Here is a 24,997-nt window from a genome sequence, read left to right as displayed (position 1 = left end):
GAATTTATCCAGCAACTTTTTTTTCAAATAATTTGACATATAAAATTGGCATTTTTTTTTAAATTTTAAATGCCGCTGGCATCACTCCACAACACATGAAGTAAACTTTTTGCATGCAGTGGTTACGAAAATGCGTATCGAGGATTATCTTGATAAGTATCTCGATTTAATTGTCATCAGTAGACAACCCAGTAGAAGTGTATTATGAAAATTACCAGATATCAATAAAGAAACACATCATTGTAAGAAACAGATCTCCAGAGATACGGCCATCAAGAGCGAAAACTGAATCGAAACCCTTTGGGTGTCTTTGGGTGTCTTTATCTATCCTATTACCGATTAGAATTAATTGATCGATCCCAGTTCATGTGTGCTTCTTCCAGAATATACATTTAAGGGGAGAAGTTAAGCCATATGAATAAATATGGATGTTTGACCAGGCAGCACTCTCAGGCAGCTCAGTCTTTTTATTGATGAATACAGAGTATTCAGGGTGGGCGTAAAGTTTAAAAAGTCTTGTTAATAAAAAGCAGATTAAATTTTGACTATAAACCTATTTTTTTTACTTTAAAAAATATTTAACGTGTCCACGTGGACATTATCTAAAACCCACCTATACTACTACAATGGCTAGCTCCCACCTTCACCTTAAACATAAGCTGCTGTGAAACTTGTTTTGCTTAATTGGCGATCTAACGTACAAATCTACACCTAGGCGGCGCTGCGGTGAAAGTGATGATGGTTTTAAATTTTGCCATGTGAGCTTATGGAAGGTTTATAGTTCCATAAATTACAATGTTATAATCATAAAAGATTATCTGATTGCGATGAGTTTGGAAGAAATTTAATTCTGCGCAATTTTATATATAACATGTTATTTTCTTACCTCTTTCAGTAGTAAAAACTGTACGAATGTTGACAGTGGTTGAATCAAAAAAGGAAATTCGAGAGCACAATCAAAAACAAGTTGAAATATGCATGGTTCCTGCATGTGAGAACTACCTTGGAAAGCCCGGAAGTAAAATATACGTGATTTGTTTTTGAGTTTTAGGTTACATTATCATCATTTTCTTAGTTCAAAAATAAAATCCAGATGTCTCACTGATCGTTTACGTTTTGCGTTAGATCGCCAATCGGCTTCGTCAGATATGAAATCAGGAAACTGGCGTCATATCGGTACTTTGATGGGGAATACAATAATAGCTGGATTTGTTGGCACGGTTCAGTTTCATATTTTGAGAGTCAACGTTTCAAGTACGGGTCAAGTATGAGTGGCTCTCAAGCGATTGGCGAACTAACGCAAAACGTAAACGATCGGTGAGACATCTGGATTTTGTTTTTGAACTAAGAAAATGATGCTAATGTAACCCAAAACTCAAAAACAAATCACGTATATTTTACTTCCGGGCTTTCCAAGGTAGTTCTCACATGCAGGAATCGTGCATTTTTCTACTTGTGTTTGATTGTGCTCTTGAATTTCCTTCTTTAATTAAACCATTGTCAACATTTTTATAGTTTTCACTACTGAAAGAGGTAAATAAATAACATGTTATATATAAAATTGCGCAGAATTAAATTTCTTACAAACTCATCGCAATCAAATAATCTTTTATGATTATAACATTGTAATTTATGGAAAGAACTACAAACCTTCCATAAGCTCACATGGCAAAATTTAAAACCATCATCACTTTCACCGCAGCGCCGCCTAGGTGTAGATTTGTACGTTAGATCGCCAATTAGACTTAAACGAATCTATGTTGAAGGTTTATAATAAGATCGCCTGGATTTCTTTAAAGCTCTCATGTAGCAATACGAATGTTTGTTAAGGTTAGATAATATTATCTAAACATCGAACAACTTCTTTTCGTCATATTTTTTCAGCAGCGGTTTTGCGATAGTTCGATACAACTTCCCGCTGAACTGTATCTTTCTTCTTTTCTCCGAAAGTTCATCATCGTTTACCATAGTGTCGAAGCTGGGTTCGTAGATATCTGTGTCTTCCATTAAGACAATGGGTAGAAGTGATGAAACCGATACCAGAGCTAGGAATTCCATTCTGTCTAGCTCGTGATAAACATCAGCCAGCGTTGGAATCGGAGAGTATCCAATTGATGCCAATGCATCGCTGAGTGCACCGTGATACATTTCAATCAGTTCATCGATTCGATCGCGAGCATCCAGCCCGGAACAGGTTGACAAGAAATAATTCAAATCAAGTCCGGGGCTGTTGTAGTTGCTGGTTTGATAATCCAGAAAGATGACCTCCTCTGCTTTATGCGAAACTGGATCGTATCGAAACATCATATTATTACACCACAGATCGCCATGGTTCAACACTTTGAATCCGTTGTCGAACTTTTGAGTCATGCACTTCTCGAACTTTGACACGTAAAACGGTGACAGCTCTTTCATTTTCGCCAACAAATTTGGATCGAAATCCGCCCAATCGTGTTCGATGGCATTGAGAAGCACAGCGTAGTTTTTCTCCAGAATACCATCGAGAAGCTTGCTCCTGCTCTCGACATCTGGGTTGTACCAGTGGAAGTGGAAGTGCTTTTCTAGCATTGCCATGTTCTGTTTGGCGTACAACATTGACGCGGCATGGAATTTTCCAATTTTTTTCATGACGAGGGCGCAATGGTCAAAATCAAATCCTGTCTTGCGAACAGCCATAGTGAACTGCAGGGGTCGAAGATCTTGGAACCATAACATACGCACCGGGGTTTGTGTGGCGTAGAAAAGTCTAATGGGAAATTGAGATGAGGAACAATCGATTATCAACGATATTGCAATACTCACTTGGCGCTGAAAAATTCATTGTCGGCTATTTTGGACAGTTCTGGGATCACGCTTCGGTACATTTCGGCTTCTTTTTCATACAGATCTAATTCCTTGAGCATCTGGCCACGAGAACCATCGTCGGGCATACACTTAACGATCAGTGAAATTTTACACGGCTCCTCCTCGTTCGAAATAGTCCTATCAATTATGAATAAATTATTACACGACTCAAACATCTCATCTGTAAACTGGTATACCGATATTCCACTCGAACACGAAACACATCACTCATGTAGTTATCACCCGCCGAAGTCGCGGGAGTAATGTTGAAGTTCTCCACAGCAACACTTTCATCTTGAAAGCCATTGACAAGCGACTTTCTGATCAGATTCTCGTTCAAATATTCAGGAATTTTTCCTTGATTCACGGACGCCATTTCTGACTATGTTCACTATTGAATGGTTGATAACAAACTGAGTTTGCTAACTGATTATGGGCAGCCAGAAAAACGAGAATCGTCGAATCGCTGGCACACGCAGCAGCCTTATCGACAGTCACTTGAAAATCTGATAAAACAATGACCAGCGGTGTGGAAGTGAGATATTTTTTATTTGGATCTCTCGTGTTTGCAGAAGCATTTTTGTTGCGCAATCGTGCAAAACTGATTCTACGCGCATGGAGATTGTATAGAGTACACATATCCAAAATTGTGAGGTTATAATCATACAAACTATTGCAAATTATTGTTGCTGTTCTTCACTCTATCAAACATTTCAAATATGTATTCAAGCAATGCCTCAGACGAATAGTAGTTGAAATGTATTTAACGAAACAACACAGAGCGCGAGCAAAAGCAATTCATCATCCTGTCATCTAAAGTATGCGGTATTGTGAAATATTGCGTGATCATATATGATCATTGCTTTGCATTCGCCGCTGGTGCTTGTGCCTCTCCATCAGTGACACTCGTGGAGGGTGATAGAATAATGATCATCTGTGATAATTAAAACGTTACAAAAAAGGAGATCATATTTGTTCAGATCGTGTGATATGGAATACCCATTAAATGCTTGAAGATGGAAGATGAAATGCTTGAAATGCCCCATATATCGATGATTTGTATTGCTTTAACTTTTTAGCGGTAACAATTGTGAAATGACTCTTCGTTCAAGTGGTTTTCATTATTTGAACACAAACTTAATTTCCTAAATTCTCCTTGTAGAGTAAAGCAGGAAAAGAGATCGAATCGGCACCAAAATAGAAATTTAGGATGTGTAGAAAAATCATAAAATCAAAACCATGAAATGCTTCTTTTATATATTTTATTTTTATTCTTAAACAGAAATGTCCCAAATGCCCCATATATCGAACACATCATCAGATAGAGAGGCAAATATGCATAAGTTATTCCGTTATTCTGCTTTATCAATTAAGCCATACAATCTGTGATATTGAAAAGTGACAGTTTGCTTTCTTCAAATTCATTAAAAGACAGAATTCAATGCCAGATAACAGCATTTTCTATATCAGCTGTCGCGACGATGTAATTCAGCGGATCATTCATTTGTTAATGGAGAAAGGTATAAAAAGCCCCTACTTAGAAAAAAAGGATAAATAGATGAAAGTAATTTATGCATTTTGAATAGTTAATTAAATGAAGATTCGTTATCTATTTCACTTTCCGATTAACAAAAAGTACTAGGAATAGTACTGGATGTACAAATGTTAGATTTTATCTCTAAATGGAGTGAAACGACCCAGCATCTGCTCATAACGTATGGGATTCTCCACTTGCGTGGACAGAAAAATCGCGGGTTTACGCACCTCATCTCCCTCCGTGGACACGCGTGGATATCCCTTATGCCCCTCTACCCGTTGTCTACGCGGGCATCCTTCATATTTAGGAAAAAATATCAAGAAAACAATTTAATTGCGCTTAAATTCCATTCTATGTTTGTTCTCTATTTTCTATTGTATGTTTTTATTGATAAAAATGTTAGCTTTATTAATAGTATGGTTTGTTCTCAGTTCTTTCATTTTTCTCCAATGGAAAGTTTTTTCAGTTTCTTCCAGGTTCATTTACGTTGTATTGATGTTTCCCACTTAACTAATAGGCCTGTGAATTTGTTCTCAGATATATATGATTATATGATATATATGATTTTTTTTTAAACGACGTAAGCTTTTTGAGTTTCTAAAATATTAGACAATGGAATCAAGGGTTTCGTTAACAAAAAACAGTCATTGGAGTTTATCCAAGAAAAGCGAAATTCCACTACTGTCGGTATAAATAAAGATCGATATGTATTCAAAAATTGCCTTCAGTTCACGCAACGAATTCGTTCCACGAAGCGGTTATTTGAGTTTCGTAAATAGGTTAAAGTCACACGGAACACGGAGCCATAGTTATGCGTTGCATGAACTTGGTATCAAAATCTGATTGTTCAAACTGAAGACGTGCCACTTGATTGTAATGAAATTATTGAATAAAATTGAGATCTTTTGGAACTAGTCGGGCTGCAACTTTCCTCATGCCCAAAACATCAACCAAAATATGATGAACGACCTCGTTAGAGATATAAAATTTACGGGCCAGCTCTCTCAAACTGAATTACGATTTCCGAGTCTCAACTCTCAAGTTTTGAAATATTTTGTGAACAATTTTTATCTTGGTATGATGATTTGGACGAAAATATCAGAAAGAAATAAACCATTTTTCCCTTTTTTCAAACATTTTGTGGACTAACACCATATCAAAAATCGCCGAGTTAAAAAAAATACTTGTTCTTGATGACGCTGTAAACAAACTTGATGATAGATCGCGCTCAAAATTGATATTAAGACCACTAACAGTAGTACCAACTTGAAAAAAATGTGAAAAATGTTCAACGAGAAGATTTAAAATCACATAGTCCCTGAACAAAGATTGATCTTTAGAGTAACAGCTAAGGGGGTCTCCATTTTAGACTTGATTCTCTGTACTATTGGCTCTTCTGATCTCATTTAGGACTCGCAATTAGCACTCTCAAACATTTCTGTTTGTATCATTTGCATAAATATCGAATGTAAGGAACGGGTGTGTAAACGCTGTCCCTAAAGCTCTCATACTTCCATCTCTCTGTATGTATGCAAATATATCATTAGGATCCATTTAAGCGGTCAGTACATCTGTTCAGGCACGTGGATGACTGTAATAAATTTAAACGTAAGTCTAAACGATACAGCATATATGGTTAGCTCGTTTCAAATCTTGAAAGTCATGGCAACAGCTGATAGACGAGACATCGTTATCTCGTCTTTTGTTTATGGCTTGACGAAGTTGCTAAATAGATATTAATTATATGTACACTTGATATTCGCAACTAGAATCTAAATGATAACCGACAATCTCATGAAACAGGCGTTCGGTGGTCAACGATTCGATAACAATGAAGAAATTCGTGACGCAGTTACATCGTAATTCAAAAAGTTGGTTATTTTTCGTTGTGGTGTAGGAATTATGATAAGATTGTCACTCGAGTGGAGTCCGAATTCAATGTAGCTGTTGGCTGTAGTACACGCCACGTTGTAATTTGAAGAAAAAAAATCGGGGTGGCCCTTTTTTTTATCCCAACAGTTTTATTTTATTAGGCTCATTTAGCAATTCAGCTGTAACAGAGCAGAATTCATTCGTGTACATTTCTCATCTTAAGATAACTTTTGTTGTATGTTACCATTTTGATGCGTAAGAGTATCGCTATCTATCGATAAACATTTGTTTTATCTATAACACAGTAGCCGTTTAGGCGCAAGAGAATTCCTATTCTATCGATGCACAACACATGTCGCCATTTTTCGGCGTGAGAATATTGCTATTGTTCGAATGTTCACAGTTGGGCTGTTCACAGCGGGACTGCTGATATGAGGCTTCCTTTGTTGCGTTATAGTACCAATTACCGATGCAGCAGACCGAAAATGTGAGCGACAAGGGACTGGGATTACCGACACATGATGATTGTTGCGTGGACATAGTAGCTAGAATAACACACTAAGATGGTCAGTTGAGGGGCCCTGAGTTATGAGCTCATGATCGTTCGCTAAGTAGCGGACACGCAACCAATTAGGCTACGAAGACCCCCGTAGGCCCTTAACCGACCTCAAAAAGTGGTCCTAAACAGACCGTTTGTTTTTGTTCCGTAATTATTTAAGACCTTCATCCAGGTGCTTATCACACCGGAGGAACACATTTGATTGTGCTATTATACGCCTTTGGTTGAGCATGTATTTGCGGCTGTGTGTTTGTGTGTGCATATGCGCGTACCTCTATTTGGGCGTATGTGATTGCGTGTTGACCGCTGATTGCCGAGCGTTGAGCACTGAGCGTTGAGCGTTGGATGTCGGGCGTTGAGACTGAGCATTGAGCGTTGAGCGTTAAACGTTGAGTATCATATTAGGCTGTCAAAAAAGTCCTGCGGTATTTCCGCGAGGTGTCGTTGTAAGCGCGTAGTTCTAGTTGTATTCATTGTATCGAGTCATACTATAGCTTGTTGGAAAGGTATTTTTGCGCGCTATAATATAGTCCTTGACAGTGTTTGGTTAAGTCGTTCGTGAGTTATAGTGTCGCAAATATGGAGCAAAATAAAGAGAAAATCCGACATATTTTACAGTACTACTATGACAAAGGCAAAAATGCATCTCAACATGCCAATAAAATTTGTGTAGTTTATGGACCCAATACAGTTTCCATTTCCACCGCACAACGATGGTTTCAACGTTTTCGTTCTGGTGTAGAGGTCGTCGAAGATGCCCCACGCTCCGGAAGGCCTGTCGTCGAAAATTGCGACAAAATCGCTGAATTAGCCGAGAAAGACCGGCATAGTAGCAGCCGTAGCATCGGCCAAGAGCTGGGGATAGGTCATCAAACCGTTATTAACGACAACGTGAAGCGCAAACGGTCGTGGTCGAAGCCCGCTGAAGCGGCTCAGACGGTGGCCAAGCCCTCATTAACGGCCAGGAAGGTTCTGCTGTGTGTTTGGTGGGATTGTCAAGGAATAATCTATTATGAGCTGCTTCCCTATGGACAAACGCTCAATTCGGACCTGCACTGCCAACAACTGGACCGCTTGAAGGTAGCACTCATGAAGAAGAGGCCATATTTGATAAACAGAGGCCGCATTGTCTTCCATCAGGACAACGCCAGGCCACACACTTCTTTGGTGACGCGCCAGAAGCTCCGGGAGCTCGAATGGGAGGTTCTTTTGCATCCGCCGTATAGTCCGGACCTTGCACCAAGTGACTACCACCTGTTTTTGTCCATGGCGAACAAGCTAGGTAGTCAGAAGTTAGCCACAAAAGAGGCCTGTGAAAATTGGCTATCCAATTTTTTTGCCAATAAGGAAGCGAGCTTCTATAACAGGGGTATTATGAAGTTGACATCTCGTTGGGAACAAGTCATCGAACAAAACGGCTTAAAACTTAAAACAGATGATTGTAACTAATTTTATGAACAAATGAAAATTCAAAAAAAATACCGCAGGACTTTTTTGACAGCCTAATATGTTGAATTTTGAGCATTCAGTATTCAGCATTCAGCGTTGAGCATTGAGCGTTAAGCGTTGAGATTGACTATTAAACCTTGAGTGTTGTGCCTTGAACCTGTACGGAAAATGAGTGTGAGCATTGAGCGTTGAGTGTTGAGCGTTGGGAGTTGAATGCGTTGAGATTGAGCATCGAGCGTTGAGCGTTGAAGCTATATGGAAATTGAGTGTCGAGCATTGCGTATTGAGCGTTGAGCGTGGACTTTGCATTTGTTTTCGTTTTCACTTCCACTTTCGTTTCCGTTTCGTTCGTGCGTGTTCTCTTTTACTGCTCTTTTACTTTATTTCGCTCTAACATGATCTTCATCTCTTCGTCTGTGCTCCCGTGGTCGAGTGGTTAGCGTCACACCTAACATGCTGGGGGTTTGGGTTCAATTCACGTTCCGGGCGGGGAAATTTCCTCCGACTTGCACTGTGGTCACGCGTATTCAAGAGCTTGCCACTCAGAATGCATACATAGCGTGTTTTTTAGGCATAGAAATCTCAACTAAGTACTAATAAAAATGACGCAAGTAATTGGGCGGCGAAGTTCCTATAGGAACGTTAGTGCCATTTAGGAAGAAGAAAGCGATCTTCGTCTTTCTTTCGTTGTCTGACACCACCACGCTAACTCCAGCTGTTAAAGCCCTTTTACCCAATACTCATATCTTAGGGGTCAAAATAAGACTATATTTGTTTTCCGCACGTCAATGATTTTCACCCATCACCTATATAATTGGGGGAATGTGTCATTCCCGGCTAATTGGGAGTAGATTCGTTGCAAATAACAGATGGCCGGTTTAGGACCCTATTTTTGAAAGTGTCGAAAAAGGGACCTGTTTTGGCCTCTGTTTTCCTCTTTTTTAATACTCATGGAACACGCCGACCAGTGAAAAACATAGTTGGAAAGTTATAGTATACTTTCAATGCCCAAGTCGCCAAAAACAATAACTTTATGTGATGAATGGCCGTTGCAATTTAGGGGGTCGGATCAGGGCCACCTTCCCCTGCTTTGAAATCATGGTTTCACTCGTTCCGTTCGCATCAAATTGTGATATCGCATCAGTTGTATCGTTGAATATGTGAGCTGTTTCCAAACATGGGACCAATATTGTCATAAAAAGGCAAATTAATGTATAAACAAATGTGTAATGTCGACAGTTGTTAAATTTTATTACCTCCACGTATGTTCTGCAAACTGAAATATTATATGATCTCAGATTTCTAACAATATCTACAATGTTCGAGTTCTACCGTCAGATTGATTCTTTTTAATTGATTTAGTTCATACATTTCATTTCTCGGTGGTGGAAGAATCACAATGTTAGAAGCAAAAATGTTGTATCAATTGTTTTATTTTATCTAAATTATCATACAGTTTGTACGATGTTTTTCCAATCCACACTGTACGAAAATTTGGGTAATACGGGATTCAAAAATACTGCCTACATGGATGCCAAGAAACGTTGACGGCTACTTGCGAAGCATGACAATTATACATCCAACAAATTTCTTTCGTCAAAACGCTTCAGCATTGGCTTCACGATGGACTGGTACATCTTACCACCGAATTGTATTCTCCTCACCTTTTCCGCTATTTCCTCGTCATAAAATGCATCGAAATTGCACTCGAATGAGTCCGTCTTTTCCATCATTACGATCGGCAGTACGGAGATAACCGAAACAAGGGCAAAGAACTCCATCCGTTCAATTTCCCGGAGAACATCCGCCAGCGTTGGAATCCGAGAATATTCGATTTGTTTCAAAGTTTCGCTCAGTGATTGATAGTAAATGTTAATCAACTCATCGGTGCGTTTGCGAGTCTCCCGATCGGGACAATTTGATAGGGCATAATTTAAATCAATTCCGGGACTGGAATAGTAGCTTATTTGATAATCCACGAAAACAACATCTTCAACTTTCCCAGACGGTACGCTATGTTTGAACAACATATTATTACACCACAAATCACCATGGTTCAGGACTTTGAAGCCGTCGTCAAACTTCTGGCCTAGACATTCTTCGAGCTTGGACACATACACCGGCAGCAGACGTTTCATTTTCGCCAAAATTTTCGGATCAAAATCTTCCCACTCCGCTTCAGCGATGTCGATCAAGGTTGCGAACCCTTTTCCAAAAATAACGTCCATACAGTCGAGTCTCTTGCCGACATCAGGATTGAACATACTGAAGTGGAAGTATTTGCCCATTACGTCCATATTTTTCTCGGCGTAACGCATCGAAGCCGCGTGGAATTTGCCAATCTTCTTCATAATAAGTGCACAGTGGTCAAAATCGAGACCAGCGTGGCGATTCGCCATCGTGTAGTCCAGGGATTTGAGGTCGTGGAACACCAGCATCCGTTCCGGATCGCGCGTAGCGTAATAGCATCTGTTGAGCGATTATAGTGATTAAAGTGCGGTTGTAGAGATTAGAATTGAAAGGATGTACTTAGCAGCAAAGAATGCACCCCTGGCAATTTTCGACAGTTGGGGTATCACATTGATGAACATTTCCGCTTCCTTTTCGTACACTGTTAACGCCTCGATAACCTCTCCGCGGTTTTCGCCGTCGGGCATACATTTAACAATCAGCGAAATTTGTTTAACCTCATCCGTATCCAACGCGTCTCTGAAAGCAATCGGAGTTTTAGAACAGTTCCCACACTTTACCCATTCAAAATTTACCGATATTCAACATGAATTCGGAACACTTCACTCATGTAATTGTCCCCGGCTGAGGTGGCTGGAGAAATTTGGAGCTTCTTCACTGTTACACTATCATTTTGGAAACCATTGGCGAGTGATCTCTTGATAAGATCTTCGTTCAAGTATTCTGGTACCTGCACCTTGGCTGGAAGTGGCATGGTTTACGCGTTCCAGATTATACTTCGATACACTACTATGAGAGGTGTTTGCTATCGCACAGCCAGTATGCGACTGAGCCCGATTCAACGGCTGCCCATCTTAGTTGATTAACGGCAGCGTTTAGAAGCAACGTGATTTCATGATTGGTTCGTTCAATCTTATCAACTGCCACTCATATACAGAACGCAATACATATGATACCGCGCAGTTCGAATGCATTGCGCGAACGAAATACCGCCACTTTATTCAAATTGACATGCTTATTGGCTTTCAAGGAATAGTTTGAACGAACGTGTTCAAGCGAGGAGATGATTCTGTTATTCTAGTCTAAAGAAAAGCTTGAAGATTGCTAAGAATGTCTGAATTTCAGAGTTATATATCAGCAAGATAGTGTCTTATCTTGATCAGTGTCTGATGTTTTCAGATAAAGCAAACGATTGTCGTAATACGGTAACGGTATTGAATTAAAGAGAATTTAAACTCTGAGAGTTCATTCGTCTCTTGCCCTTGAGGGCGGGAAATTTAACTGGAAGGAAAACTAAGAAAACTATTGCAAAATTCGTTATTCTCGCTCGACCCAGTCCTAGTAACCGCTATGGATGTTTGTCGTATCGCCGCACCCTACACGGCCCCGGGGTCAAAAACACAACCAAACAATTGGAGCAGGGAAAAAGCCCCTTTTAGTGTGCTTGAGGAGCTCGCTTCTAAAAGGGGCGTAAAAAACCTGCTCATCTTTTGCTGAAAGTAGAAGAGAAGACAAACAAAATTTTATCAGTATAGGTAAATGTAGTAATTAGAGATTAGATCTGGTCAAATAAATCTGTATCCTTTAGGAAATCGATGGTCCTTTTTTCCTCGACGGCGTCGTCCGATAGTGCTGTCCTTATGGTGTCTGCAACCTGAAACTTTATTCTTGAAGCATTAAATTTAGGGCATGTGATTAATATGTGTTCCACCGTGAGTCTTACATTGCACGACTCACATAGTGTTGGTTCCAATCTACGCATGATAAATTTGTGTGTTAAAAATGTATGCCCGATACGTAAACGTGTCAGACATACTTGAGTAGATCGGAGAATACTATCCTTCCAGGGAAGGGTAGTATTCTTGATCCTTCTTAAGAAGAGGTCGCGGGAAAAATACCAACTGTTCTCCCAGCTCAATCTGAGGGATTGACTGACCCATCTGATGGCGTCTTTTGCTGGGGGGGAGGTGGTCCACAGTTCGGAGAGCCTACCCTCCTTGGCGAGACGATCAGCCTGTTCATTACCCTGGATTCCGCAGTGCCCTGGGACCCAGCAGAGAGTGATGTCCTTCCCTGAATTTTTTTCCTCAATGCTTTGTATCCAAGGGTGTTTACTATTGTCACTTTGTAGCGCCCGTAATGCACTATAGGAATCAGAGAAGATCACCACTTTACTGTCGTTATCACAAAGTGATGTCGCGACAAGGAGAGCGGCAATTTCGGCGGAGTAAACCGAACATATGGAAGGCAGTTGGAATTTTAGCTCCGTTTATTAGCAAAAACTCCAAACCCTGTTAGGTTTCCATCAAAAGACCCATCTGTGAAGATTTTGTGGTGGGTGTGATACTTGTTATGAAGGTGGTTATTAAAACAGGCCGTAACAATGCTGCTGGCTTCCCCAGCCCTGACAGCATTTTTGATTGACCAGTATATCTTTGGCGGATGTGCGTGCCATGGGCATTGACCGACTCTGCTTAATGGGGCAATAGTCGAGAGGGTAACTTGGCTAATATTTTGCAGCCAAATGTTGGCTCTGGAGTAAATGGATAGAAGATCCGGGTATTTCTCGGACGTCCGGATGGCTTTAGTGGCTAGTTTATTTGTAAGGAAGTGTTCGAAAGGAACTACGCCAGCCTCCACAAGCAGAGCGTTTATTGGGCTGGTCTGAAGGGCTCCTGATGCATATCTAATCACACTATGGTAGACAGGCTTTAAGTAATTCAAGTGAGCCCAAGAGGCACGGCTGAAAAGTTCGATGCCGTAACGAATTCTAGAGAAGATAATGCTTTTGCCTATGTTGCAGATGGTTTTACGAGAACTCAAGCGGCATCGGCCACCTAAAGCTTTCACCAGCCGCAGGCGGCACTTCATACTAGCTTTAGCATTTCTGAGGTGTTGTCCGAAGGATAGTTTACTGTCAACTAGCACTCCAAGAATTCGGGCTGAGCTGACTCTCTTAATAGGCCTGCCATTGATTAGACATGTTCTAAACCTTTTCCTATGACCTTTACATTTGCAGCAGTGCATTATATTAGACTTCTCTGCCGAAAACTTAAACCCAATGGAATTTGCCCAGTTACTAACAGCCGAGATTCCTTCCTGCAGTCTTCTGCGGGCCATTTCTGGGAAAGGATTTCTTGCCATCAGCAGTAGATCGTCTGCATAGGCCAGTACCTCGGTGTTTTTAGGGATAACCTCTAGAACCGACTGCATAGCAACGAGGAAGAGGGAAACTGATAGAACCGAACCTTGTGGTACTCCGTTTTCTAGGCAACGGTGATCCGAAAGTACTCCTCCGAAGTAAACTTGAAAGCCTCGATTGGTGAGGAAACAGCGAAGAATGTTGAAGAGGGAGCCTGCAAAACCCCATCGGTGGAGTTGATCGATAATGTTATGGCACCATGTGGTATCGTAGGCTTTGGCTAGATCGAGTGAAGCGATTTCGCTGTGGTGGTCCTTTTCGATAGTTTCTTGAAGGAAATGATCGAGTTGACTGAAGTGGGTGCCCGTACCTTTACCTCGGCGGAAGCCATGCTGTCTGGGGTCTAATAGTTGGCATTCTTCAAGGGCCGTCCTAAGTCTTCGATTGATCATTCTTTCGAAGACTTTCCCTAAGCAGTTGAGGAGGGTTATGGGACGGAAGTTATTCGCGGCCCGTTTACTCTCCTTCACTTTTGGGATAGGTATTACCAAGCCCGTTTTCCATGCGTCAGGGAAATAGCTGTTAGCCCAACATTCGTTGTATATCTGAAGGAGTAGAATTTTTGCATGAAGAGGTAGATGCTTGATCATCGGATATTCGATTCCGCCTGGGCCAGCTGATTTGCTTTTTGATATTTTTATTGCCCATAACAACTCGTCCAAAGAGAACTTATCGTTGTATTTGTGGACCTGTTCCGAAGCAGGAGGAAAAACTTTAAGTTCCGCCTCCGCCTTAATAGCCTTGAATTCGTTAGTGTAGTTGGAGGTGGCTGAAATAGTGGCAAAGTGGTCGGCTATGATGCCTGGATCTTCGGTGAAGGTGCCATTAATCTCGAGGGAATAGCAGTTTGAAGCTTTCTTGCCACTAAGTAAGTAAGTTGACCTTGTTCCAAAGTTCAGATGTCGAAGTATTAGGGTTGATGCAATCAAGAAATTCCATCCAACTGTTTTGCTTGGCTTCGGTTATTACCTTCCTAGCTAGAGCTCTAGCCGTTTGGAAGTTTGTTAGGGCAATCATTTTGCAAGCGCTTCCATCAGGAAGGCGTCGTAGGATACGGAGGGATTTTCTTCTCCTTTTGATGGCCTGTGCAACTGCATCGTTCCACCATGGGACAGCCTTTCGGCCGGGTTTCCCACTGGTACGGTGGATATTTTGTTCAGCCGCTAAAATAATGGCGTGGGTAAATTCTTCCACAGAGCAGCTTTCATGTTCAGAAAGTAAGCTGTTGATTGTGGATTCGAAGCCTTCCCAGTCAGCCGACTGGTATATCCATTTCCTGCGCAAACGAATGTTTGGGTTTCTTGACAGGGTTCGGATGTGGATGGGGAAATGATCACTACCTCTGAGGTCACTATCAACGGTCCAGCTCAACTTGGGGGCGAGGTCCCAGGAAGCAATCGTGATGTCAATGGCCGATGATGATCCGCGATGGATATCTATCCTGGTATGACGGTGATCGTTAAGTATGATGAGGTTTAGCTTTTGGACGATTCCCAAAATTGTTTTACCTTTTTTGTCACATTTGTTTCCTCCCCATGAAGAGTGGGAGGCGTTAAAGTCACCCATCAGGACGAATGGGTGCGAAATGGAAGCAAGGGTTACCTGTAGAGGTCCCTTCAGTTGTATCGCACATATTTGTAATGATGATGCTATGGGGATGACGGTATGAGGAAGGTCACTCAGGACAGCGAGGCAGGCTCCAAAAAGCCCCGAGGATGGCCCTTCCTTAAAATACCATGAAAATTTGCCGCTAAACGCCCGCTCTAAGAGCGATACATTGATTTTTTAGCTTCTTGAAAAGCCAGTGCTAGTGGGAGATGTTGTTCCTCAGCTAACATTAGCTTAATTTCGTTCATGGAAGTGGATAGCCCACGCAAGTTCCATTGAATAGCAAGTTTTCGGTTGGGTGTTTGGTTACAGGACGAAGGGTTGCTGTTACTAGCTAGAGGAGTGAATTTTAAAAATGAGTAGAAGGTAAGTGGGCTGAGGTAAGTAAATAAGGGTTCGAAGATGAGAGAAGAGTATGAGATTAGGAATGGGTAGATTTGCCGGATTTGTTCTTTAGTCTAGGGTCATTTTTGGAAACGTTGGCAATTGGTTTGTTGGCAAGTGGGTGGGTTTGTTTGAATGGTTTGATTGGTTGGAGGTTTTAGTTTGGGATGCGGTGGTTGGTTGAAATGAAGTGGATGGTTGGAGGGAAGTGGATGGTTTGGATTAGTTGGATGGTTGGGTTGAGTTGGGTTTTTGGTTCTTGGATTTCTTCCTATTGGATTCTTTTCCTCGAAAAATTTCCTCTTCTGATGATTTGAATTCATCTGAGGTTGACCTTTTGTTCATATTTTTCCTCTTGTTGGAGGGGGTTGTTTCGATTTCCATTGAAATGTCTGGGTCGGATTCTGAATCTGACGAGGAGGTGCTGAGTTCCGATTCCTGTGGATTACTGGACGGGGTTGGAACTGCTTTTACAGAAGAAATTGGCTTAGCCTGGCTTAGTTGCACTTGCATTGAGAACAACCAGTATTCTGATTTTTTTCTAGTCTTTCTTGTAGCGTACTAGCAAAGGAAGGACCTTATATGACACACCTTGGTCAATTCGGACTCTGGTGATGTTATCCTCTGCGATCCACGCTGGGCACTTCCTACTGGTAGAGGCGTGATTTCCCTTGCAGTTTACACAAGAGGCAGGTGCATTGCAAATAAAATTTTTAATTTTGTCTTTATCATTAGTATTTGTGTTAAGTTCAGGGTGGGCTACACCGCAGTTGCGACAAAGTTGAATTTTTTTAAGCGCACTTTTTGGAAGTGTGGCCGAAAGCGAAGCATCCGAAGCATTGCATCGGGTTTGGGTAAAAATTTCTGGTTGGAGCACGGAGGAATCCGAAGTTAATTGCTTCAGGGATAACTGTTCCGTTTATGGTAAGGATCATGGTAGAAGTAGGAACTCTTTCCTTCATGACTGAGTCAAACCTTAAAATTTTGACGTAGGACTACGTCTAACCGGAAGATATAGGGGGTGAAATGAAAATCTAGGCACTGAACAAGTAGGAAAAAATGCAGGTGTTTGCATCAATTGATAGGAAATAAATCTACGCATCTATCATAACGAATAACATTTCATTTTTCTTGAGATAAACAATTGAATAATTGTGAAATATCAAGCATTGTCCAAATGCACTATGTGCCCATTTTTGATTGGTCCATTTTGTGCTCCTCAAATCGTACCGACCAAAACGGGCAACCACAGCAGCAGCGAAATACAATGAAGCACGATTGGAAAGGAAAAAGAAAAAAATAAACGAAACATTGGTCGCAGTCTCACACATGCGTAATTCTCGAGCCAGCCAGTCAGCTTAAAAATCCCCGCTCCGCTGCCGTAACGATCATTCTCATCCAAACCGTACACCACATCGTTTCGCATCACATCAACAAACTAACACAAGCAGCCATGTATGGACATGGCAAAGGAGGAAAAGTGAAGGGAAAGGCAAAATCCCGCTCGAACCGTGTTGGACTGCAGTTTCCCGTAGGTGTATTTGCCAATTGCTCCGCAAGGGTAGCTAGGTCGAGCGCGTTATTACCAGTGCACCAGTCCACCTAGCCGCCGTTATAGAGTTTCGGCTGCCGAAGTGATCGAGTTGGCTGGCAAAACTGCTCGCGCTTTGGTTCGGTGGACATCAAGACAACAACAGGCAGACGCAAACGCAATCGCAAAACGGCATCAGGTAGCAGAAGAAAAACGTTTGTTCTTTATACAAACTACTTTGGTGGCAAATCCAGAACAAGGCGGCATCGAGGGCGTTCAAAATGTTTTTTTTCAAAACCACGAGTACTAAGTTTTCTGAATTGGAACCATTCCATAAAACAAGGCGCTTATGAGGGCCATTAAACCTTTCAAAAAAGAGTTTACAAAATACAGTTCAATGCTTTCTAAAACAATATCCAAAATAATAATAACACAAATAGATTTTTTCATAATCCTGTTTTCCAGGATATGATGAGTATGAGAATTTGGCAGTTGTTCTGAGCTTTTTGATGGTTGGGGACTTTCCCGATTATTTAATTTTCACCAATTCTTAAATTGTTTCCAGATTGAAAGTACAGTAATTTACATTTACAGTGCCAAACGCAATCGTGTGGCAAAACCAGCCACCGTAAAACACGGCGCTTTTCAGGGCCATTAAACCTTTCAAAGAAGAGTTATTAAAAGTTTTTCACAATACCAATGCATTCTAAAGTGACATAATATGACATATAATATAAACTGATTTTTTTTGTTTATGCTTGTTCTTGAACTTATTGGTTTGGGGTCTTTTAAATTGATCATTCAGTTTTCACAAACCCATGCATGGTTTCCGAATTAAAAGTGGCTTCAAATTACAACACATTGTATGCAGGATGGCATTAACGAGTTTTCTCGGTACCAAGAACTGCTTTCTTTAGTTGTTAACTGATGTTGAAAATTGACTGACGTTACATCTGCATTGTATAGAAACATAACAAAGGAGCAACCTGATGAGCTATGTATTTCCTGCTGCTCTGTTCTTATTTTAAAGGACTTTAATCCTGTGTTAATTTACTGTTGGTTTTTCAGAACGCTTATAGCTCGTTTAATTCTCGACAGATCGTAGAGTTCGTCTCCAAAACCTCAGTTCTTTTTCATTTCTATTTACTTTGTTCGCGGAGATACAAATCTTACAATTCATTCGTCTCCGAAACCACAGTTTAAGGTACGGTAATGTGCTCAATAGTGAAATATATGATAGTGAATGAGCTGATGACCACCTATGCATTCCCTATCACAGCCATCATTTTGATTGTACGATATGTGCATCGCCAAAAGATGCCCGGCGTTGAACATTTAATAAGTACAAAGCCTTCAGAAAAAAATCAAGAATCAACTATGAGATAGTGAGAAAAAATTGAGAAAGTTTGTAAAGCAAAAAGCAAAAACACAACACAAAAGGTTCTTTTCAGAACCCCCAACATGTTCATAAAGATTAAACAGTAAACTAATCCATTTTTCAGGTAGATAGGTAGGTATTCACGTAGGAGAAGAAAATAAAACAATATATTTAAAATATATATTTAGCAAAAGCTGTCCCCTTTGTATAGTCCTACGTCACTCCGGTTATGTCCTCGACATTACCCACCCGTCTTTTTTTAACACCGATCACATTTTGGTCGGCTAGTTCAGATAGCAGGACATCTTCATTTAAAAACATAACGTCACGACAGGACACAACACATTTGCGTTGGTTCAAGGTGGGATGGTATATAATTTCAATGGGTGTTTCGTCGATCAGCGACTTTGTACCCAGAAGCAATTGAACGAGTTTTTCATCTCGTAGATGTAGCGCATATTGAAGGCGATTTTTATCGTCGCGTTGAGGTTTAGCATCTTTAAATTCCTTACCGATCACTCCTTGGATCGATTTGGAAACTGTGAAAGGATTCGATGGAAGACGATTGCCTTCAGTGGCTCTCAAAAGTAAGATTTGTAAATTGCCACCAAAAGGGTCAGCCCATCTGGGCGAGTTACGAGTGGTGGGAACACCATTATAAATATTGGTTGGCCTTCCGGCGCCGGAGCTGCTGGTAGCCATGATCGGGGCCTGGCTATATCGAAGTACAGCCAGGCGCGGAAAAATAATCACAAACCAAGGTAGAATATACGACGTGCGACGGGGGACGAAAACGGCGGAGGACAGTAACGGCGGGGGACAATGCCAACGCAGTTACAAAAACTAACACCGAAATCACTTGGCGGAAAAAACACTTGCGGATAAATTCACTGGCTGAAAAACACTTGCTGCAAACCTATCACTGAATAAATGTCACTTGAGAAATAGCAATCACTAATGGAAATCTTGGGATAAGTTTTAGAAATTATCTAACCTATGCCCTCTGGGCGTCCTGTTCTTTCTAACTCCTGATAATGAAAAGGTTTTTATCACTCACCGATCGTACCGAAGAACCACTCCGAATTCACCAACTAATGGTAGTGGGGTAGCGGGGAAGGGACCGGATACCGCCGACGGCAGGGCAATCGCCGCAGCGGTTCGAAGCGACGAAGCGAAGAAGACCTCCTTTCACACCTCCTGAGTTGCTGATGGCTGAAGAGCAGAAATTGCGCCAAAATCGCGCGTCACTGGCAGGAAAACGATGTAGATGAGACGGGTGCAAACAGCGGGACACTCAAGGGGCAGTGAAAACTGCCGGTCAAAGTGGCCGATCCGACCGAACCAACTTCCTGAATGGCCGTTGGGGGCTTCTCGGCTGCTTCCTCCTTTCCTGGTATCCGGACAACTGTTGCTGTAAGAAACGCTTTATTTAGGACCGAAAGCTTTGAAAAAAGCTTTGCATTCGGTAGCAGGAGAAAACTTCTATTCCTATAGTTCTCTTTTAGGATGGCGCTAAAAACATAACCGTTGCGGTCGAGTGTCAGTAGCACCTTGGTCGTAATACGAAAACGAATTTGTTTAATAAATTAGTAATTCCAAAGAAAAATAAATTTGACCGAATTTAATCGAGACAATTTGTATGAAGGCATGTCATTAAATAATGATAACTTGGAAACTTCGTATGTCCTGTAACAGCAACAGCTTCGCGCAACAAGTTGTTCAAAATCATTAGGCTATAAGGTGCGTCGATAAATTTAGCGAATCTTAAATTTGTTTTTTTGAAATGTAACTTTGTTTTGTTCAATTCATTTGTATTCAGGAAGTTAAATCATGTTGATGGTCCGTTATTATGAATTGATAAACCTCAAAGTCTACGTGTGGAAAATACTACAGATTATTTATTTTTATTTATTTATTTATTTTTCTTTTGGTTGACATAGTAAGTGTTCAGATATTATCGTCGCCCCCCATCACTTTGGTGGGACAAGGAGTGCTCAAAGGTCTATCTTGAAAAATCATCTGCTTTAAAAAATTCAGGAAAACTGAATTAGTGGAATGGTTCCGAAAGTGCTAAGCTCTAGATACCAAAGGTTTGATTAATGCAAAAAAGCGTGAATATTGGAGAGACCGTTATAAGCACTCTTTAGAATACGGCTAGGGGAATACGTAGTTGGAACCATACAAACGAAAGTGAATACTTTATCCGTCCGTTGGATTTTCAAATTTGCAAGGAAGATTTGTCCCGATTCCGTTTCCTGGACAAAACGTCGTACATGACATTCCGCTTGAAAGCGGAATTTCGTTTCTGGGCCACAGCTTGCTGTTCCGACACGACCGGTCTCGACTCTCGTTTCCGCATGATAATGTCCCTCTCCGTTAAGTATTTTTTCACTGTCTCGCCCGTTGGATCTCCTGCTTTAGTTTCAGCTGCAGTTTAGGATCGAGTAGCTACGTCGGACGACCGGGGAGTATCCGGCGGACTCAAAGTACTTGACGATGTGCACTTTCTTTGCAACGGGATGGAACTCCTTGTACGCACAAATCATGGAGCGCATTTGCTTTATTATTTTCGCCATAGCTTCCGGAATTCAACTGATAGCGCTATCAAATTCTGTCTGAAAACTCATGGGTTATTTTGATTGACGATTATTAAGTATGTAGACTCTGACCCTGATTTATCAAGGGAGTTTTGTATGCACCAATAGGCACCCAAACTAATAATCACAAACTAGGTAAGCCTACACACCAGAAGCTGGATTTGCAACTCAGTTATGAGTCGCAAGAGAGATATATAGAAAGAGAGAGAGAGATAGAGAGAGAGAGAGAGAGAGAGAGAGAGAGATAGAGAGAGAGATAGAGAGAGAGATAGAGAGATGTGATATGTATTAACGGAGAGCTCTTTGCCAGTTTTCGTCAATCGATCGCAACAGAATATACAGGGAAACTTCGATATAACGTACCCTCGTTATAACGTACCCTCGATATAACGTCACTCGATATAACGTACATTTTACCTCGATATAACGTACACATTACCAAAGTGTAAAGGAAATTTTTTTTCAATATTTTTTTTCTGATAGAACAATGAATTATCTGTATTGTGATGCTAAAACAAGTTTTGTACCTTCAACCAATCCCGAAATACAGTTGGTTTTGTGATTCCGGATTCTAAATTAATCATGCTTTAATCAACAGTACGAAGGGAAACATCATGAGAAAGGCTGGCTTCGTCTTCTGATAGAAGTTATTCATCAACTGTACTAAAACAGCAACACAATAATGTATTATAGACTACGTTTGTGAGTACCTCATTGTGCTTCGATATAGCGTACAATTCGATACAACGTACAATTTTGAAAGTGAAATGTACGTTATATCGAAGATTACCTGTAATTGGTGTCTAATGACAAAAGTACTAATGAGCAATGATTGCTAGAACAGTTCAATATGAAACCTTGGTTAATGATCCTTGGCCCTATGAACTCTCTACCCTAGATTCACAAACGGAGGTTATCAAGGACTCAATTTCAAGCCCCGTGAATTTCCATAAGTGTTTTGAAGTTTCAATTTTAATGAAACATGTTTGATCTCTAACTGTCACAGTATCTGTAATATTCGGAGTGTTTTTTCCTGTTGCTAGATTATCCAAAACAAGCAAGGTTTTGTGACTTACAGTATTCTTCAGTGTTTTTGTACAACTGAGGTAATTTGCATTAAGATTTTGCAGGGTTAGCATATTTGTACGTCACTTTTGAACCGATTCTCGTAGAATACATTAATAATAAGTACTACATGCTAGTCATCAGTATTTACTATCAATGCGGATTCATTTGCTATTCAATCGAATCCTTCATCAATCGAGCAAACCTTCTCTGTTGAACTTCTCGAGCAATGCGGTTATAGACTTCCGGTAGCGCTCCCCATTGTACTGACACAAACGCAGCTTTTTTGATTTTTCTTCATCGAGCATAGCATCAAAACTAATATCTACCTCGGAGGTACTTTCCATCATTACAATCGGTAAGATACCTACCGCAGCAATGAAACCTACAAAATATAACATTTTTAGGTTTCGTACATTCAACAATCGAACCAATTTACGCACTGAAATATCTCATTCTTTTTATCTCGCGCTGCACTTGATCCAGCGATGGTACTTTCGAAAAACCTCCTTCAACAAGAGTCGACGCGAGTTTCCGGTGATACTCCCCAACAAGATCATCACTCTGCCGCTCTCGCACATCAAAAGTGGGACAATTTATCAGCGAATAATTCAAATCCACTCCCGGACTGGTGTAACAGCTCAGCTGGTAGTCCACAAAGACAACATCCTTCGGCGCACCACCAGCATCGTACTGGAACATGATGTTATTGATCCACAGATCACCATGGTTGAGCACTTTGAAACCATCGGTGAATTTTTGGTTCAAGCACGTTGCGATACGGTCCTTGTAGGTAGGTTTCATTTTCTTCAACTTCGCCACAATTTCGCGGTCAAAACCAACCCAATGCTTCTCGGAGCATTCTATAAGGGTATCTAATCCACCGATGAGCATATGAAGTACGGTGTTACTTTCCGGTGCGATGTGGGGATTTATGAAACCATACTCAAACTGACGCTCAAGTTCCGTCTCCTTAGCAGTACTACTGTTAGCCAAGATCATGGATGCGGCGTGGAAAGAGGCTATTTTTCGCATTATCAATGCACAATGGTTATAATCCAACCCACCCTGGGTGCGGTCCGCCATGGTGAAGCCGAGTGCGTTCAGGTCCTGGAAGATTATCATTCGCACGGGGTCGGTTGTAGCGTGAAAAAGACTAAAACAAAGGAGTGATTTCAAGCAAACAATGGTTTTGCTCCATAATCTGTCCTACCGAGCGGCAAACATCTCACCGTTAACAAATTTCGACAAAGCGGGTACAACGTCTCGAAACATGTCGACTTCCTTCTCGAATGCATTCAGCTGTCCAATCACAGGTCCTCGGAATCCTGTATCGGGCATACATTTCACTATCAACGAAGCCTCCTCAATATTGTCATCATCTCGGGAACGATTGTACCGAACCCATGCCCTGAAAACATCACTCAGATAGTTATCGCCGGCGCTTGTGGCCACTCTAATCACAAAACGATGGATGCCAACTTCAACACGTTTGGGATATTCTAGGCCATGCTCGAGGGCACTGCGAACGAGCGCTTCGTTCAAATACGATGGTAGCAGCGAGGTAGTTTCCATGACGGAGGTTCATGAGTTACTGGTTACCCATCCGGATCCTACGGATGGGTATGTGAGAACAATTTGGCTAATGAATATCTCGCTTACCCATTGTATCATATCCGAACGTCATAAACCTGTATATCATCTGTCGCGCTGGATGTGACATAGCGAAAAACTAAGTTATAGCTTTGGCATAGATAGTTTCTACTATCATCAGCTGCTGATGATCGCAGGGGGACGTGATTATTTACATTTTCTTCTAGTATAATTCGCGTCATTACTTAAACGCTAAGAGTTCATTACCGAATCACACGTACTTTTTTGTGGATTCTGTATAATTCAAAGAATACTGACTTCCCATGGAAACAATATCTTCATAATAACATAGTTTTATTTTTTTACTTGAATGATTTGAACAAAGCTTTCTTTGGACCGTAATTAATACACTGCTGTCTAAAAAGATATTTCAGAAAAAAATTGATGAGAAATTATGTTTCCACAGGATGAATGTTGTCCTCGCTTTATCAATTCATTGTACCATAATGCTTTTTAATTCGGACACTTTTTCATTATATTCAATATCATACCAAAATCATACCATCTTTTGCGTGTTTAAATAATGTGACTGATAGTTAATATTGTATCACATTAGTGTAGTGTCAAGTAAAGTATCTAACTGTTGACAAAAAATGTCAAAAATCAAAATAAATATTTGTGTTTCACATGTTCGGAATGAAAAAACACATTCAGAATATGATTAATACGGACGGACCAAAAGTTAACGATGAAATTTCTTTTTGAAAGAATTTATTAAGAGTATGTTACAAACCCCTTCGAAGTATGAAGTAAAGAGTTTCGATCCGGAAAACCGCAAAACTCTCCGGTATTTTACACTCACACAAAAAATGATGCAACAACATTCTTTTCAACGATGAAGAAAGAATTATCGTGGAGTGGAAAGTTACAGAAGCCAGCCGAAGATTTCAGAAAGTTGGATACCGTTTTGTATCATATTAATTTACATAAATTTACTGAACTTTAATTTTTTAAATAATTGAATAATGAAAACACTGACATTCTTTGTGGTATAGGCTTCATTTCAACATCATTTACAGGTATCGATACTTCCTGTAACTCATAATACTAAGCATTTGCAAAAAAAGTTACTGTCAATGCGGTTCAAAACAAGTTTTTTTACGTTTCCCGATTTTTTGAAAATAGTAA

At 40.7% G+C, this 24,997-nt stretch overlaps 2 protein-coding genes across 2 annotated transcripts; both read right to left on the bottom strand.

Annotated features, from left to right (window-relative positions):
* Window positions 1-1,821: 1,821 nt before the first annotated feature.
* Window positions 1,822-3,492, bottom strand: LOC129776822 (uncharacterized). The gene is made up of 3 exons (XM_055782697.1): window positions 3,042-3,492; window positions 2,803-2,982; window positions 1,822-2,746 (listed from the first exon to the last, which is right to left on the bottom strand). Exons 1-3 carry the CDS (start codon window positions 3,218-3,220, stop codon window positions 1,846-1,848), a joined length of 1,260 nt encoding a protein of 419 aa, XP_055638672.1. The 5' UTR covers window positions 3,221-3,492; the 3' UTR covers window positions 1,822-1,845.
* Window positions 3,493-9,488: 5,996 nt separating this feature from the next.
* On the bottom strand, window positions 9,489-23,812 carry LOC129761507 (uncharacterized). Its single transcript, XM_055759229.1, has 7 exons — window positions 23,430-23,812; window positions 22,660-23,372; window positions 22,411-22,601; window positions 13,536-13,658; window positions 11,027-11,199; window positions 10,791-10,970; window positions 9,489-10,730 (listed from the first exon to the last, which is right to left on the bottom strand). Exons 1-7 carry the CDS (start codon window positions 23,789-23,791, stop codon window positions 9,833-9,835), a joined length of 2,640 nt encoding a protein of 879 aa, XP_055615204.1. The 5' UTR covers window positions 23,792-23,812; the 3' UTR covers window positions 9,489-9,832.
* Between the last annotated feature and the right edge of the window lie 1,185 nt (window positions 23,813-24,997).

Source organism: Toxorhynchites rutilus, chromosome 1, assembly GCF_029784135.1.
Source record: "Toxorhynchites rutilus septentrionalis strain SRP chromosome 1, ASM2978413v1, whole genome shotgun sequence".
Lineage (NCBI taxonomy): Eukaryota > Metazoa > Arthropoda > Insecta > Diptera > Culicidae > Toxorhynchites > Toxorhynchites rutilus.
Note: the sequence above shows the minus strand (reverse complement) of the source record. Positions and strands in the feature narration are given on the sequence as shown.